At 46.5% G+C, this 17865-nt stretch overlaps 1 protein-coding gene across 7 annotated transcripts in view; it reads left to right on the forward strand.

Moving 5' to 3' along the window:
- The window catches only part of COL24A1 (collagen type XXIV alpha 1 chain), a 171395-nt gene that overhangs the window by 4613 nt on the left and 148917 nt on the right, over positions 1 to 17865 (forward strand). For 6 of the 7 annotated variants that reach the window (XR_010884897.1, XR_010884898.1, XM_067300974.1 and 3 more), the window contains exons 1-2: positions 6026 to 6187; positions 12160 to 12224. Coding sequence is in view for 5 of the 7 variants with exons in the window: in XM_067300974.1 (XP_067157075.1) it covers positions 6132 to 6187; positions 12160 to 12224 (121 nt within the window). In the remaining 2 variants the exon portion in view is untranslated. Of the gene's footprint in view, positions 1 to 6025; positions 6188 to 12159; positions 12225 to 17865 lie in introns of those variants that run through there. The other variant, XM_067300976.1, reaches the window with a different exon arrangement.

Consider the following 17865-nt stretch of genomic DNA (forward strand, 5'->3'; position numbering starts at 1 on the left):
TGAACTTTTCTGCTTCTATAATCTGGGAGAAATTTTTGATAAGATTTTTAATGTGTGGACAAGTCCCCTTATTCCAAGGTAGAGTTTTAATATGGTTTTAGCTACGGATCATCAGTAGCTCACCTCTCATCGGGTGAGAAAGTGGAGGACTGAGTCTTCTGTAAATTCCCCTTGCTATTGTAAGAACCTAATTTTGCAGAAACAGGCCAAAAACATTTTAGTTCCTGCAGAAGGAATGTTTGGAAATGCATTTTTCTGGTTGCAAAATGGCACTGTGAAAACCTGCACAGCTCCATTACTCTGGTGAGGATGTAAAGAGGAGATGGCCAAGAAAGACTTTTCTAGGACCACCAGGGAATGAAATATCTCCCCCAAAACGCTGAGAAAAGGGCATGTCTTGAAAAAGGACTGGCCTAATTTGGGGTTCTTCATGGCGTGGGAACAAAATACTTCTCAGGTGACTGCTGCTGCTTCCACATGTGTGAGCAATTTTTAGTACCACTGAGGGAGTTTGTTAGCAAGCAGAGCGCCATGTCGGTGGGGACAGATTCATTCCCAATGGGCTCCGTTTTCGTTCTTTTACAGTGTTTTTCAGGAAATGTTTTTTGTGCTGCAGAATCCCATTTGAGCTGAGGCTGCTGAGCCCTCCCCTCCCGGCGGGAGCGCGGGGTAGCACCCCACCGCGGCCCAGCCCCATCTCCGCCTCTCGGCGCAGGTCTGCGAGGTTGCCGTTTGGTCCTGGGAATATAAATTCTCAGCTGTGTTTGTGAACTTCACCCACAAAGGGACTTTCAGTTCAATGAATATCCCAGAAAATATCTGATGTCAAATGCGTCTTGCTGCCTCTAAGAGTGGGTGTCTCCTTCCTGCCAGGATTGCAAAACACTCCCTCAGCCATGGGATAGAGATTAACTAAAAATGAAAATCACTGGGTTTTCTCTAGCTCCTTCCCTGGTTTTTCTGTCCCTGGTTGCTCTCGGGGCCCCACGTTGAGGTAGGAATGTGCTGTGCTGCTCTCCTGGCAGCTCGGCCCGTGGGGTAACTGGAGTCTCCTCGTCGGCTGAGGCATACCCAGGGCTCCCACACTGCGCTCGTTCCTGCTCTCTGATTTTCCATTCGCCTCTTACTTTCCTAACAACCGCTTCTCAGGCTTCTCCCTTCCTTTAGTATTTCCTTGTGTGTTTGGCTAGGCTTCTGCACATTCCTGGTGCGGCGCGTGACAGGCCATCACTGGGACGAGGCGTCGCAGCAGCTCGGCGGCCGGGCGCGGGGTGGCCTCTTCAGCATGGCTTGCTTTGCTTGCGCGTTTCAGCCTCTTCTAGAAGGGATTTTAACTCTGGTTTACGGCAGATCTCCGCTACAGTGGGCGGTGACCTTGTAAAATGGATGTGACCAGATCTCTCAAACACCTGTGTGTGTCTTGGCAGCAGGACACCTTCCTCACCCGGAGGCGCAGGAGCATCGTGGCCAGCCCTTACTCTGTCCTGTGGTTCCCTCAGGCTGTCTTCTGCTTTCTTACTCCTGGCTACATATATATTCTCTTATTTGCTTTGACTAAGCATCTTAAGGAATCTCACTAGTCTACACATTCATTTGTGGCTTGGCATTTTTGTCGGTCCTGACTCCATCGGGGGCTTTTTTGCTCTGTGTCTCAGCCTCTCTGAAGTTTGGTCCTCCAAACCCCAGCCTCCCTCAGCCCCTTCCTCTCACCAGTCTCTACGTGATGGTTCTGTAAGGCGGAAAAATCCTTTCTGCTCTGAATTCTTCAGTATTTAAATTCATACTAATTATCCCTCTAGTTTGCTAGTAGAAAATTAGAAGGGATAGGATTCATGTAAAAAGTCATCAGCTGTCCTCTCTAAAGGCATTTCCAGACTTCTGGCCTACTCAGAACAGGAACTGGAAACACTGTTTCACACTAATTCCTTCTATCAAAAAGTAATGCGCATAACTGGAGATAGAAGGCAGAGACATACCCAGGTCATTACAATTTCTTTCACATGCTATAAAGAAGAGAGACGTCTAATGGTTTCAGACCCGTAGTCCTTCTTTCTTTGGTTTTAGCCATTTGCTGTCAAAGACATGCTGTAATCCTTTCCATTTCTTATATTTCTTCAATCGTATTTGATAGCTTGGTAACTCTGTCTTTAACCAGAGCAGTGTGCTGAACTTTTTTGGCTGCCACAGAGAGAATCCTAAATAAATATTTTGCTGCATGAGGTTCCAGCAGTTTTGGTACATAGCCTAACACCATATATCGTGGTGTGGAGGGAAAGTCAGTCTCCAAAGGGAACTCAATAACAGTGTGGATCTTCTGCCAAAAATTCCTAATTCTGGGACTGTACCAGGAAACTTGCATGGGTCCCATTCTGCTGCTACTGAAGTCCAAGGGTAAAGCTCCTATTGATTGCTATGGGATAGGCATCACACTGCAACACTGAGTCCCTACAATCCCACTCTACACATTCTTTTTCCTTCCAATTCCCATTCATTCTTTTTTCTTTACTTTGAGGCTCTGGAAATATACTACCATTGCTCTCTGGTGTGGTTTTTCTGGAAAAAAAATCATAGATGGGAACCATTTTCCTCACCTCTTACACCCTTTAGCTCCTGTTATGTGCTTCAAAGCGTGGCTGGAACTCAGCAGGGCTAATCTGGAGTGACAGATGAACAAACTGGTTCATGAAAGGAGAAAAAAAACTGCTGGGAAATGAGAAAACCAACAGAAGAAGGGCTTGCAACCGTGTTGGAAAGTCAAGAAGTGATATCTTGAAAGATCTAAATTTTAGCCTTAGCTTGCTAACACATTTGGAGCTTGACCATGTCTTTTAGTGTGCGTAAATATATAGACTGCTATATATAGCTCTAGAAATAAACACATGTAATCTGATAGCTTTAAACATAGTAGGCTTTGCGTATTAGACTGTGTCAGAACGCTTGCAAGAAACAAGTGTTAAAATAAGACTGATACTGATTTCTGGCACAATTTGGAGCAGATCAAAAACACAAGGTGATGGGCTACAGGTTGGGGACTTTATTTTCAGCAGTGCCGCATGTTCACTGTAAGACATCAGGAAAGTCATTTGATTTCCTTGTGCCTTTTGATTTACTTGCTTCACCTGCAGCATATAGTGCTCGTTTCTTCTGTTATGAGCTTCAGCAGCTCTGGAAGGTGGTCATATCGAAGCAAAGCAACTAAGCCACAGAAAAACATTAGTTGCTTTTCCAAAAAATAGTGCAAGAGCTTCTAGGCAGAGAGACGTGGGGACACGAGGGTGAACGAGAAGCTTTCCCCATGCGTTCCTGAGCTGCTTGTGGGCACATGGCTTGCTAGTGTTGAGCTGCAACGGTGGGGGAACGGCCACCGGTATCGATCCTTCCCCAGCTGCTGACTCCCAACAGCCTGGCCACGTCCCTGGAGCTCCCCAACAGCAGAGCAGCTGAAGATCCTGCCCAAAGCCCTGCAGGCAGGGTTTGAACCCCTGGTGTGGGCTTTGACAAGGACCTAAAGAGCAGAGTGCCAAACAGGACTAATCTGTCATGTTTTGTGAACTTACTTCTGTACAAATTTGAACAGAGAAAACTAAACAACCAATGTTAATTTTAAATTTTGTGCTATTTTAAGTCACTGCATGATCAGGACCAGCAACCTTTATTCATACCCCACATGTGCAGCTGGCAAGCAGTTTGGGCTGTGCTTGCTTCAGTGGAAACACTAGTAGAAAGGGAAATCTTGGTACCTAGTGCCCTAGTGCTGCTGTGTGCAGTGGGATGGCTTGTGTGCTTGTGTCTCTGACCTGAAACGAAGGGCAGGATTACCCAGGGCAAAGCAACTTACTCTGAATGCACAGTTCTCTCCCTAATATTCCTACTGTTGATGCTGAAGGGTTAAGAAGTCACCTATGTGCCTGCTGCATATGTGACATCTTGTTTAAGTGGTAAATAGGGTTCACGGAATGGCACCAAACCTTTCCAAAACCAACTTCTAACATACACATTTTATTTCATCTTAATGCTAATAAAACAGTACTAAAACTACAATATTACATTGTAGTTATTGGAAGTCATTCCAGTGTGGTTTAAAACAGAAATGCTGACAAAGACTTTACTGCAGCAACGTTCAACACCTCACTGGGCAGACACGATGTTCTTCTGGGTGAACAAACACGTTTTCATGTTTTGCTGTCACCTCTTTTGGCTATGCAAGGTACATAGACAGCAAGACAAAATATTGTCAGCTTTTCCCTTGAGCTTTCACAAAGTGAAGTAAATAGGCACTACCATGGGAGTCAGTGAGGTGGTATGGATTCTGGTTGATGCAAGATATTGAAAATGAATTTGAGTGTTAAACACTTAAAACTTTTGGGTAGGTTGTCTGAGAATAATTTTGTCCCTTGTAACTTTAGCTTTTGTTATCTGCGAAAATTCACTGGATTCAGCAGCATTTAGAAAGGTAAATGCAGAAACAGTCAAGTGTGTCATTTCTGTTGTTTTAAATGGAGGGTTTTTTAATGTTTTAAATAGATGTGCTGTAAAAATGATAGTTGAAAGAAGTGACTATTCTATATATTCAAGCTACTGGGCAATTTTATGGGCAGACACCTCTATGCCCTGATGGTTCCCTGTTCTAGGTTTGCCCTGGCCTGCTTCACAGTTTTTTTTCCATTTTTCTCCCTGCTCCCAGCTACCCGGATCACCTGGAATCGGCCTTTTCAGCCACATGGAGCATCCTCAGGGATAACAATATGAGAACCCTCCCCTGTCCTACAACCTTCCTTCGTGCCTTCTTGTTTCTAATGTTTTCTCCTGTTTGGTAGCATGTTTGGTTTTAATTCATGTCACCTCTTACCTGTGGTTTGGAGGTCTTTGCCACAGGTCTGACATGGGACCTCTGGTCTTCTGCAAGAGACAGACCACCCCACAGTCCTAACTTGCATACAATTTCTGCTTAAGTCAATGGAAATTTTGCTTTAAGTACGGCTGCAGGATGAGATCGTGGGCTTGAGGAGCAGTCTTTCAGAAGAGTGCGTGTTGCAGGGTCTTGTACTGCTTAACTCTACCTTGCATATTTTGAGAGACAGTTTGCTTAAAGACACCTTCCGGGCTAAAGTTGTAGTAGACTGTGCTTTGGGACAAGGTAGGAAAGCTGGAAATTAAAAAGACTTTTGTCTTTTTAGGAAGAAGGCAGTGAAGGGTGTCGTATTTCCTTTGGCATTTATAATGCTACCAAATTACATCTGCTCTTCAAACATTTTCCAGAGGGAGGATTCCTGGACCCCGCTCCAATTATACTTGAGATGCAAAAGCCTCCAGCACACTCGGCTTCTTCTCCTTACACCCTTCCATCATCCCCTTTGCCCCCTGCTCCACCCCACGTTTGGTCTAACGCGCGGCTCCCTGTGGGGCTCCGCACCCGAGGCCCGTGGGGCGCTCGTCCGCCCTCGGCGCAGGCACCTGCGCGCGCCCCCCGCGCTTCAGCCGGGTCCCCCCGGGACGGCGAGTGCAGGCCGGTCCGCAGCGCGCAGCGCCCCGCGGGCAGGTGGAGCCGCGCCGCTCCGGGCCCGGTGCGAGGGGTCCGCGCCCGCGCAAGCTCCGATGGAGGGGGGGCAGGCGGGGAAGATGCCCATGGAGGGGGGGCACGGCCACAGCGCGGGGCGCCTGGCGAAGCGGGGCCGGGGCGGGCCGCGCGGGGGGAGGCAGGGCGAGAGGCGCGCGGGGCAGCGCGCAGAGCAGCGCAGCGCTGCGCGGCCGGGGCCGGCCCGCCCCCGGGGGCCGCGTGCGCTGATGTAATCGCGCGGCAGCGGGCGCTGAAATTCAACACCGCGCGGGCGAGGAGGGCTCGCCGGCCGCCGCTGCAGCACCGCTCCGCACCGCACCGCGCAGGGCCGCCCCCTCGCGCCGGTGCCGGGCTCCCCTGTGCCGGCCCCCGCCGCCCGGCCCGGCCCCCGGCGCGCCCCCCCGCCGCTGCCGCGCCCGCCCCCGCGGGCCGCCCTCGGGCTTGCGCGGAGCGCGGCGGGGACGTGGGGCGGCGGGCCGGGGTTCATGGACAGTGCCTGAGCCCCCGGCGGCGCGGCGCGGCGCTGGGCTGCGCGTTTCGCTCGGATCTCCGCCGCCGGGGCAAATGCATACAAATGCATTTAGGAGCGGAGAGGACAAGGAGTGGCAGCATCTCCCCCGCGGCGCGCACGTAAGCGGGAGCCGCGGGGCGAGGGGACGGGGCGCACCGGCTGCGCGGCGGGGCGCGGAGCCGTGCGGGGCCCGGCGGCGCGGCGGAGCCCCCCGCGGGCAGGGCAGGGCAGAGCACGGGTCGGGGCGCGGAGCGGCAGCGCGACCCCTGCGCGGGAGGGGGCGGCAGGGGCCAGCCGGTGTGCTTGGTCCGGCGGTAGCGCCTGGCTCCGCTCCGCGGCCGCGTACCGGCAGGCGGGTGGTGCTCCCCCGGAGCCCCGGCTGGCGGGGGGCCCTCGGAGGGCGGGCGGTTCCCCTGAGACCCCTCGGTCCGCGGGCGCGGAGCCCCGGTGCCCCGGAGGGGGGTGGGCAGCGGCGCAGGGCGGGCGGGGGCCCCGGTTCCGCAGGGCAGCGCCCGCCTCTGGCGGTGCCTTCGCGGCCGGGGGCGGCCCCGCGCTCCCGGCCCCGCGCAGCGCGGCTCCGCACGGGCGCAGCGGCCCGCGCCGCTCCCTGCCGGCTGCCCGCAGCATCCCCCGCTCCTCCCGCTTCCCCAAACGTTCCCCGGTCCCGAGGCCGGTGCTGGGCTCTCGCCGGCACCCCGGCCCGGGAAGGGTTAAGCGGACGCGAGCTTAAGGGCGAGGGGGAGCGCGGGCCGGCGTGGTCGGCGCCGGGAAACCTGAGCCGCGGGGGTCCCGGGGGGCCGCGGCCCGGCGCCCGCAGGTGACCCGGCTGCTCTCCGCGCTGCCGACGTGCACAGGCGCTCGCCAAAGCGCAGCAGGCAAGAGCAGCCTGCAAACTCGTGTTCGGAGCTGAGGTTACTCTTAAGAACGGAGATCACCAGATAAGGTGCCCTGAATGCCCTGGCTTCTGCCATTGACACGGGTGTCTATAATGTATAATCAGCCGCAGTGCAAACGCAGAGCTCATCTGTAGTCTGTTTAAAAGCATACTAAGCAAGCAAATCTTGACCTTTTTTCTAGTTGTAATGACACACTAAAGAGGTTACCAGTACGTGTGTCCTCTGTAAAGTGTTCATGTTATTCTGGCTATGGCTGGGGTAAGTTTGCTGGGAGCTCTGCATGGGGCACGGTGAGGGTTGTGCCGCCCAGGTGAGCCCCGGGTGTAATCTGGCTGCGCTTGAGTAGTGTTCAGCTGTTACGTGTCTATCTGAAGGTGGCCTTCCCAGGAGGTCTTTATCCATAATGGCTGTGCCTGTGGCACTTCTACAGGAATTAATCAAGTGTAAGTTTAAGGTCTTTATTCAGTTTTTGTAGAGGGGTGTTGCTGATAGAGAAACACAAATCCAGGGGTTGTGAAGTAGTACAGTAGCAAAGATGTAGTTTACCTCAGTTCAAAATCCATATTGCCTAGAGAGCTTCAAAATTTATATTATATCTATATAATTCTATATGGATAGAGCTGATGGTGCTTATGTGATTTACACTAATAGTCACAGATGAATTAGGCATTAAAAAAAGAAGATTTGTCCCTGGCATTTGGCTAGAGAGAAAACGACCTGGTTGCTTGCCTATGTTAAGAAGCAGAAACCTTCACAGAAGGATCAGGTTTCCTTAGAATATGTTAAAACAGACAATTCCTTGCAACCTCGAACACTTTTTTTTTTTTTTTTTTTTAAGTCAATACCAGTAAGTCACATATGTTGCCCTGTTACCTGTATGGGGATGTTTCTGCAGGTTAGATGAAGCAGGAGAGGTGGGGGGGGGGAACCCTAATGCTGAGTGACTTTCTTTTTCTTCCAAATCTCACTGAATTTATTGATAGAATATTTCATTTTAGGACACAAACAGCCTTCCATACCCTTGCCTTTTTAGCTGTAGGAGGTTTGCAGAGACATATACAAAACATAAAAACAAACTTTGAAAGACAAGTATATTCCACAGAAATAGCCATTCAAGCTGTATACTTTTGCCTTAACTTAGAACAGAGGAAAACGTGCAGTGTGCTTTATCTAGACAGGAGAACTAATGTAAGAACTTCAGGGGCATCCTTATAAAACAATAACAAGAAAAAAAGAAACTTTTTCCCCCCTTTTTTTTTTCCCTACTTTTAGAAACACTAACCAAGTTAACTGTTCTTCTGGATATGCTAATGTGTCATCTTAAGCTAACTGCTGTTCATAGAGTGACTGGGACACCAGGCAGGAAGTTTCCTTTCTTCAAACCACAGGACTACTGTAGGACTTCCTAGGCCACCGCTCCTCAGAAGAGCAACCAGTCACCAGCTAGTGGTGTTTCTTCTTTTAAATCTGAGGTTGAGGAAACAAGACTGTGGAAGGAAGAGGATACTGTTACCCTGCAGCACTGTGCACTGACCAAAGCCGAGCTCTGTTCACTAGTGAATAGTCTTCAGACGGTAGGATTTTGCATCGTTGCTTGCTACAACTGGCTTTGAAGCTTATCCGTTTCCTCAGCCATCCGTCATCCCTAATAGAAAAAATAAGCGCACTGCTAGTCGCTGTCCATTCATAGGAGGAGGCATGTAGCCGCAGCATGTTAAAGATTATCAGAAAGATAAGTGCTATTTTTAGTGATAGAAAAGTTCAAGCACATCTGACAGTTCCTTCCTCCAAATAATTTTATGTAGCTGCCCTCAGCTTGTGCGTGCATGTGAAACTAGGAGAGAGGATGCGAGGGTAGGAGGGGATAACTAAGGGAGTCTGGGGGGAGGACGTAGCCAGGGGATACTGAAACACCTTCAGGCCCGCTGCATGTTGCTAAAAGTGGGGAAAATAGCCAGCATTTGAGTCAGCCAGAGAGATTTCTGTCCCCCTGCCACATGCTCTTGCATTTTTCTCTTGTTGTGTCCCAACAGGGCCAGTCTCCCCAAAAGCTATGGGCTGAGTTGAGGCATGTGCTCCAGGGCTGGGTTTCTGTGCCGTGCGTACCGCTCACTTCGTCCTCGCAGTTACGCGGAGGACGGGTCAAACCCCGCATGCTGTATGCAGCAGGCACTGCCGGTGGCTGAGCGGCACCACCTGTGTGAGAACGGAGAGCGTGAGCTGGCTGCTAGGTGGCTTTTGACGTAACACGTAGCGATCCTCACCAGGAAGGGAGGGTTTGGGTGAACAGATTCTCTCAAAAAGGCAATTTCATTTTTTGTCTTCCATCTCTGGCCATGGAGAGCTCCCATGTACAGCTTTACTTAAAGCTGTACTTGGCTTCATTTACAAAAACTTTTACCTGTTGTGGAAAAAGGTAGAAGGAAAAATAACTTTTCCCACGCGTTAGGGGACCTCCTGCCCTAAGGTTGTCTCTGGTCTGTTTTTTCCCTTAGCTGATCATCATCTGTTCTTGACATTAGCTGGAGAGTGCTGCGTAAGGCAGACATTTGTCTTTACCTCTCAGTTAATGTTTCTGTATATCCAGTTCCATCTGTGCAATTTACAGCCCTGGCAGCATTTCAGAGTTCCTCGCTTCCCTGCAGCGTTTGCTGAGCAGTGGCGGAGGCAGATAGCTGGCATGTGCTCTTGTCCCTGGCTGACTGTGTGTGATGTTAAGAGGAGTCAACTTGGGTTTTGTGCTCTAGGGTTCTTCGAGCATCCTGGCTTTGCAGTTCAATTAATTAAAATGGATTCTCAATTAAAAATAACCTAAAACATTTGGTGCCCATGAAAGTCAAGGAAAAAAAAGTGGTCCTGAGTTTTTGGCTGATATGGTGCAATACGTGGACCTTGTTATCGCAGCTATCTCCTGCCTATATGTTCTGCCACCTCTGTCCCTGAGCTTCTTGTTAGATCAAATGATGATGTTGTGTGATACAGAAACTACTGACTTGTGAACTTGCACCAGAATTTGAATTCTGGCCTTCAGAATAGAAGGACCAAAGTGTTGGCCCAGTACCTGGCCTGCTTCTTGAGCAGCAGTCAGTATTAGGTCTTTTGCAGAAGTGGCAGGATTGCTCCAGTAGACGTTTTGAGGCTGTGCATTTTGGGGAAACCATGAGGAAGAGAGTGCCAAGGGGCTGCAGGGGCAGAAGAACATGCCCTTACAAGGGGGCATTTGTAAGGCTGGCAGGCTTTTCTCTACTGGAGTTAGAACCAGAGCAACGTTGGGTACTTTTGAATATCTCATACATGATAGCATTTCATAGCAGGGTACACTTAGTCTAACTTCTGTAATTTTATAAAACTTTTTTTTTTTTTGGTCCTCAGTCATTCGAAATCCTGTTCAAATAATAGTGCTTGGCTTAGCCTGAAAAATCAGTATGGTCATTTCTGATGTCCAGACTGCTGATCAGCAAGTGAGAAAAGGGCAGCAGAGAAGTCTACCACCCAGAGAGCATGGGGTTTCCTTTGTTTTGTTTTGTTTTCTTTCGTTGTCTTTTGAGACAAAACACCTCTGAGGAGTGGTGATTTGTTGGGTCTGTAGAGCTCCTTTCTCCTCCCGGTGTCTACCACAGGTGCTCGGCCTCAGGGCGGGAGCAGAGATGGAGCCGGCCAGAGGGTCTCTGTCGGGGCAGGAGGGAACAGCCAAAGCCGGCGTACAAACTCTTGAAAAGAATATTAAGATCTTCATTAAATATTACCTTTTTAAAATCATAGTAAGATTTCTTGTCATTGTAGCATTAGTGATACCTGGTTTTTGCATACCTTGACTTTTGAGCTGAACGCAAGCTTGAAATGAACACAGTGGAAAAAGCTTGCCTGCCGCTGCTGTTTGAACTGTACATCCCTATACAAAGTTGTGGGGTTTTTCTTCCTGTGCTTGTTTTTGACATGCAAGCATAATTAATAGGCTAATAGAGCTGAACTGCACAAAGTTCTACAGGTGTTTAGTTGCATCTCTGTTGCTTCTAAATGCGTGTTTTGTTTTGTTTTGTTTATTTCCCCTCCCACCCCAGATACTCAAGTGCTCTCTGGCATGGCCCAGTAAACACTTTCAGTGAGTCTAGTGTTTAATATTATGAAAAATCAGTGAGGTTACGTGTGTTAATGAGCATGGTGCTCGGAGATAAATGGCTTATGGAGCTGGGTTGGTACCAACTTGAAATGGTTGAATAATTAGTATGACCTTGTAGAAGCATTTCTTCTTAACACTAAACAGATATAGGTTGCTATTATTGTTACTTACACCAGTTTCTGTGTCTGGGTGTTCCATGGTACAACATCAACAGAAAATGCATTTCTAAATTATTAAAGCTTTCAGTCACTGATAAGGGCATGTGATTAGCTGCTAATCTGGTTAATATGAAAATAGAGTTAAAAAATAGCAGACATTCTGTTTTTAACCATGGTAAAAACAAATTCTTTTCTTTTTCCCAACCTAGTGATTTAGCGTTATTGATGCATTCATTAAAAGCAGATTCCAAGCATGTAGTCTGTATGGACCTTATTTGATTTTTTTGTTAGTTGCAATCACTGACCTTGCAGTACCCTTCCACATTGGGCCTTTCTATCTGAGCGTGAACTTTTAAGTCAAATTGTTATGGGTTTTTTATACTTTTAAGATTGTGACCTGACAAGAAATTTTATCATACCAAAAAAGTGTCGCAAAATTTTAATTTGTGGTAAAATGATGTAGTATGGTGATAAGACTGATGATAGGTACCTTGGGGGGGGAAAAACTATCTAATGTCTCTATGGGCAATGACTTGTCATTTGTTTTATGGTTTCTTTAAAGCAATATTTCTTCTGTAAATAAATTTAATATATAGCAGTATTCCTATTTGAATATTGCTGCACCAAAATATATTTTAAAAGAGATATAGTTGCTTTATTAATAGCAGCCAGTGTAAAATACATGTATTAGATAGGAAGACATATGTAATCCTTGATCTTTGTATAAAACGCCTTCTCAGCGTCAGTGGAAAGTTTTACAATGTGAGGGCGTGATGGCTTTGATCCAGAACTTGCTGAAGTCAATGGTGTCTTTCCATTGACTTTGGTCTTTGAATTGGGCATTCTAAATCTTGGGGTTCTGAAATTTCGGATATTTTCTCACATGTCCTTTTCTTTTTCTTTTTTCCTCCTTTTAGGAAAACCTTCCTCCTTTTTATTGCAATATGCACAGCTGTGGGTGTTGCACAACTACCTGAACGAGGTGAGAATGCTTTCTTAAACCAGACCTTTTGGATAATCTGTTTCTAGATGAGAAGAGTATATGGCTGTTGTTACTAGTAACCTTAGGTTCAGTTCCTTAATTGTAACTAATCAAAATTCAGATAAAGCACAATGAGAGCATAAGTTTAAATTAACCAGTTTGGAAAAGATGACCTTTTGAAAATTGCTAAGATTTTCTGTCCATGAAATTGCTTACATATTTAAGCAAACTCTTCATAAAAGAGAAGTCTTGTACAGTGAGAAGGCTTTGATTGTGTCTTCACTGCAAGTGGGTGTTCTTGGGGGTGGCAAGCTATGACTAAGTTACCTTTGCACTTCTTAGGGCTTTGCGAGCAAACTGCTGTGTATAATAAAGGCTTAGTCTAGGCTGGCATCATTAATGCAAAAAGTGGAAATTGTACATTCATTCGGTTTTGCATTCAGATGCGGATGTTAGTGAGGAAATAGGGTTGTGTCTTGATTTCTGTCTGCCAGCTATGACGACTCTGCCAGATGTGCTATTTACATTAGAGACAGCTGTGGAATATTACCATCACAAACTGAGGGAGGCTAACATGTAATTTAATTTTATCTGCCAGGACAGTGGCAGCATCAATTTTCTACCATGTCGCTTCACCATACAGGTGAAGCAAGAAATAGCTCATCCTTGGCTGGTAAGTGTGCTAACTGCAAATTCTCAAATGAATACAAACGGATGGATTGCATGGTTAAGACAGGACTCATTCCTGATCCCGTTTTGCCAGAGCCCTGTTGGGATTACTCAGCAGCCTATGATCGTTAGTCTCACCAGTGCTTTTCCCTTCTTATTCCTCGTGCTTGCCTAAGGAGTGTTTTGTGTGTGTGTGTGTGTGTGTGTGTGTCCCCGCCCCGATGTATTTTTTTTTTTTTTCCCTTTACCCATGTAATTTGGCCTTCCATTAGTCATTTACTGTTTGCCTGGCAAGTCTGCTGATTTTCATGTTCACCTGGATGGGGGCATATACTTTTGTGATGGTGGGAATTTCCTGCTATTTCTAACAGCTGAGCCAAGTTCTGCATCAGAGGAGGAAAAAGCCTGTCGGCTTGCCTGACTAGGGCAGCACCCACGGATGTGCGCCGCCTGCCCTGCTGGGGCCTGGATAGGAGCAGGGACAGAAAGGCTAATGTAAGGAGGCGGTTTGCACTTTCCTAATGTAGTGGGAGGGAGACAGTTTTGCTCTTATGAAGCAATACATGCAATTTTCGTTCATGTCCACAGATTTTTTTTTCCTGTGGTAGGAGGTGTGGTAGGAGGCCTGCTGTGGTGAAATCTCTTCATAGACAGGTTTGGAAAGCGTGAGGGGATTTGCTTCAGGAACAGTAATTAGCATTAATAAGTAGTAATTGCTTAATCTCAAATATGCCTTATTACTGTGCTTGCAAGCGCAGAGGAAAAGCGGTACGAGATGGACAAAGCAGGACGCTGTCCCGGTATTTCACAGCTGCAGAAGCGAGTACAACTTGGAGCTTACTGGCCCCTCAACCGAGATGCTCAGCTCTTGTTACAACGCATGTGTCCAGCAGAAGAGCACATCTATGTGTAGAGCTTTGCAGAAAGAGGTTAAAGCCTCCAAAAACACAGGGCAAAAAACACGCTATCCTTCTGCTGCAGTGTGTTTATGAATGCATAGCCTCCTCTTAAACTCAGAAGCCCAGGCTAGTCTTGGCTTAAATAACAGACCCAAAATATTTAATTTGACTTTTTTTTTTTCCTCCTATAGTCAGCTGATGAAGGAGGTTTATTACTTCTGTTACTGCTCTTACTCAACAGCAGTCCCAAATAGCCATATGAGAAGCCTTACTGAGTGGAAATGCACACCCATGCACTGATCCCGTGCGTTATTTAGGTTTTTTATAAGTGCTTGGTTGGGATTAAATGATGCACTGGGCCTTGAAACAACTTTCTGCCCCTGGGTGAATTTCATCCCTCATGCAGTTTTATTTGCTGAGTGTGTAAACAAGGGTGCAAAAAGTAATTCTGAGAACAGCAGACCAAGGAAGCCTCGTATCTTTAGGGATTTGTGTCTCCTTGTTCAATTCTTTGTGTCCAAGTCTGTCTCTGCGCTCTTGCATCAATTTTGGTATAAAATGGCTAAGGAACCTAAAAGTGGTAGGACTGTACCACATGCAGATAGCATGACTCATTTGCTTAGGAAACCCATCTAAAAACAGTGTGGTTTATCTGTAAAGCTTTCTGCTTTAGAGGATCCAAAAATGGTGGCTCATGAAAAAGTGATTAAACAAGTGCACCTGCCAAAATTCAGTCAAAAATCTCTTGTTAGAGAATCTTGTAAATGAACTGTAGATTTCAAAATCATTGAGGAAGGAAATACAAGTGAACAAAGCAGTTTTCTCAAAAATAAAAAGTCATTTAGAAAAAACTCTTAAAAAATAAATAAAAAGTCAAAACAAGTCTATCCTTCAGCCTGAGCACCTAACAGATCCGGCACTAGCAGTACTCCGTTCACATTGCTTGGAGTTTGTCCAGGTACAGGATACCGCCCACTAGGAATACGTTGACACTTAAGCTGTTTTTAAAGCTTTCTTGGCACTTGTATTTTGAAAAAAAGAGTATTCTGAGTATTCTGCCAAATATGCAGATGCTAGCTCTCATAATTAATATTCCTTCTCTCCTGACCTGAGGAGACAACTTGTGCATGTTTTAGCTGAGAAGCTATGCCTTATTCATTTTGGTAGGGTGCTATACATAGGCTTTCCCATGCTAGTTACTCTGCCTGGTGTCCAGGAGAGCATCGGTTGCAACCGCATTTCCCTGTGTAACCAACCCCAGGTGCAGCCTGGCTTTGCAAACGGGCACCCTGCTGCCTATGTACTCTCAGTTAGAACAGAGCTGACTGATGAATGACCCTTGCCATTCCCTTACCCCTACCAGTACAGGGAAAGTGAGTAATATTTATAGTAGAATAGCCAAAATGGAGAGAGGACCCCAAATATCAAGCCTTCAGAGAAGTTGTGAGTGCAGGGGAATGTGAAAATGAACAAGGGAAGCGTAACAGAATAGCGATGCAGAATGATTAAATAACCATTTTACGATATCCTGACAGCGCTGCATAGTGATACGGTTTCATTCCCTAAAATGGCACATACGGTTTCTAGCCTGGTCTAGCAGTGTGCCCCTTCCCCTCAGTAAGACTGCGTCGCTTCCCAAGGGGAGCGCTGCATGTCTGTGTTTGCAGGGCTGCACAGGTGTTGGAAACAGTGCAGGGAGAGACTAAAGAAGTGTCTGCGACAGGGGTAAACATCAAGGATCTAGACTGCTTCTCTTTCAGCCCCAGTGAGTAAAAAGCCTAATGTTGAAGGGGGCTGATGCTACAGGTGCTACTGACTCGAGAGACTTTTAGTACCTGAGGTGTAAGATAACATCCCACCACACAGAGTCGAAACAAGTTGAAGGCCAGTGAGTACTGATACACTTACTGAAAAGCAGATTTCTTCCTCACCTTCCTTTTGGGGATTATGTTGGGGATCAACAAGGGGATCAGAAGATTTCACCAAAGCCCATCTTAGCTTTTCCCCTCCCCTCACGATGGAAGAACTGAGTTTTTGAGAGGCATCATGGAAGGCAGAAAGAAAGCACTTGACTCCAACAGCCACCCCCCAAATATATTCTTTCCATAAAATGAGCATTGCAATTTGGGGGACTAATGGGTTGAGTGAACAGTAAGTGAAGACGGATGTTGTGCAGACTTTGATAAACAAAGAAAACCAACTACCGATAGATAAAGCAAATAGTGGTTGTCATGCTGGGGGAAGAGTTAAGAGGGCTGCAAGCTCCCAAAACCCTGTGTACTGCCAAGAGCTTCTGAAAGCTTTAAAAATATACATATATTTGACCAGAAATGAAATGACTGGCCAAAAAAGTTTGGAACAGCCTCTTGGCTTGAAGGTGGGTTAATGGGCAACAAGTCAGCAAGGAATAATTAGCTGATGCTTAGTCTTCTGCTGCTGTTTTTCACACAACATTTTGTTGTGTTTAGCCTTCTTGAGACCTGTCATTGCTCATAGTCATCCATTTGCAGGATGTGGAGAATCTGTTTTGTTTCTCATCATGTTTTCAAATGCTTTTCCTTTTTTCCATAACTTCTAGACAACGTACCCTTTTCAAACCACAACTGCCTAAACTTTGGCAATTTTGCTTATAGCTTGAGATTTAGGAACAATGCTCCAAAATATCATTTTAAAATGAACCATTTTAAGCCAGTCTGAGAGGCTTTTTGTTTTATACTTTGGAAAGATCGTGTGTGCGCTGTAACTTTTAAATACAAATACCTGTCAAATATCTAGGCTTCCAGTGTGCCATTTCAGTACAGGCTTAAGTTTGATTATCAGCTTTCATGGTACCGTTTTATTTATTTTTATTTTCCTCTGTGCAGCCGGCTGGCTCGGTCAGCTGGTGCACAGAAGTGCTGGAGCTGCCTCTCGAGCCCCTGGGGTGTCCGACCTCCACGTCCCCCCGAGCGCAGGGGCTCATTTCTTCTTAGCTCGCACAAGGGTAACATATGTACAGCTTTCCCCTCCATAACCGCATATGGACCAGGCAGGACACAGACCCTGGCAAAGTGTGCCTGGTCATTAGCGGATGCATTAGACTTCGATGCTGTGCTGTAACCTAACCTCTGTTATCAATTTGACAGATTAAAATGCAGCCTTCGTAAAATAATTGCTCTGAGGCAGAACATCTTGAGAAATTGGCGTATGAATGCCTTTGTGCAAAAATGTGCTTTCCCCATGCCTCTCTCTGCACTGGCTACCCGCCAGGATAATCCTGGCGTGTCTGCAAATCTCTAACATGACTAGAAACACTACAAGGTGTGTAATTAATTTTCAAGATGTGCAGTGCATTCAGGTTGATGCTTTTGGTTCCAATCTATAAACCACTCTCAAGGAAATCTCAGGCTCTTTTCATAATTTACTGTAGAAGCTAAGCCAACATCTGTCTATTCTTACAGTTTGCTATGAATACATTCAATAAACAGAGAAAGGGAGGACTGGGAAAGGAAACCTTTTTTCCACTAAAATAGTGAACATCCATTTGTTTCAGATACTCTCTTCATTTAATTTGGCAGAGAATCTACTAACTTCTTGGTCTCTCCCAGCTCTAGTTATATCATTTAATAGCTTTATTTACTTAAATATGCACAAACTGCATAGGAAAGAGTGCCCTTAACTAAATGCTATGAAAAGTGCTAGTCTTCTCCCAGTCAGGGTTATTACATCAGTGCAACTGTTAAATATACTACTAGTCACTTTTAATATATGCAGTTCACTGAAGCTCAAACCCAGCTAGTTATTCTAGTTAGAAGGAGGGAGGGGGGAAGATATCATATTATGCTTCTGTGTAATACTCCTTATTTACAAAAACTGTACAATATCCAGTTTGCCTTCCATAGAAAACCAGAGAATGAAATAGAATTGCAGAAGAGTTTAGGTTAGAGGGGACCTCTGGAGCTTGTCTGGTCCTACCTCCGTGAAGTTCATGAGGTGTCTGCTGGCCCACTGGATTGTGTGCAACTCAACATCTTTTTCGAGCAAGATTCAGATCAAAAGCTCTCAGTCTTTTCTCAGGATCAGATGACCAATAC

Source organism: Apteryx mantelli, chromosome 8 (genome assembly GCF_036417845.1).
Source record: "Apteryx mantelli isolate bAptMan1 chromosome 8, bAptMan1.hap1, whole genome shotgun sequence".
Taxonomy (NCBI): domain Eukaryota; kingdom Metazoa; phylum Chordata; class Aves; order Apterygiformes; family Apterygidae; genus Apteryx; species Apteryx mantelli.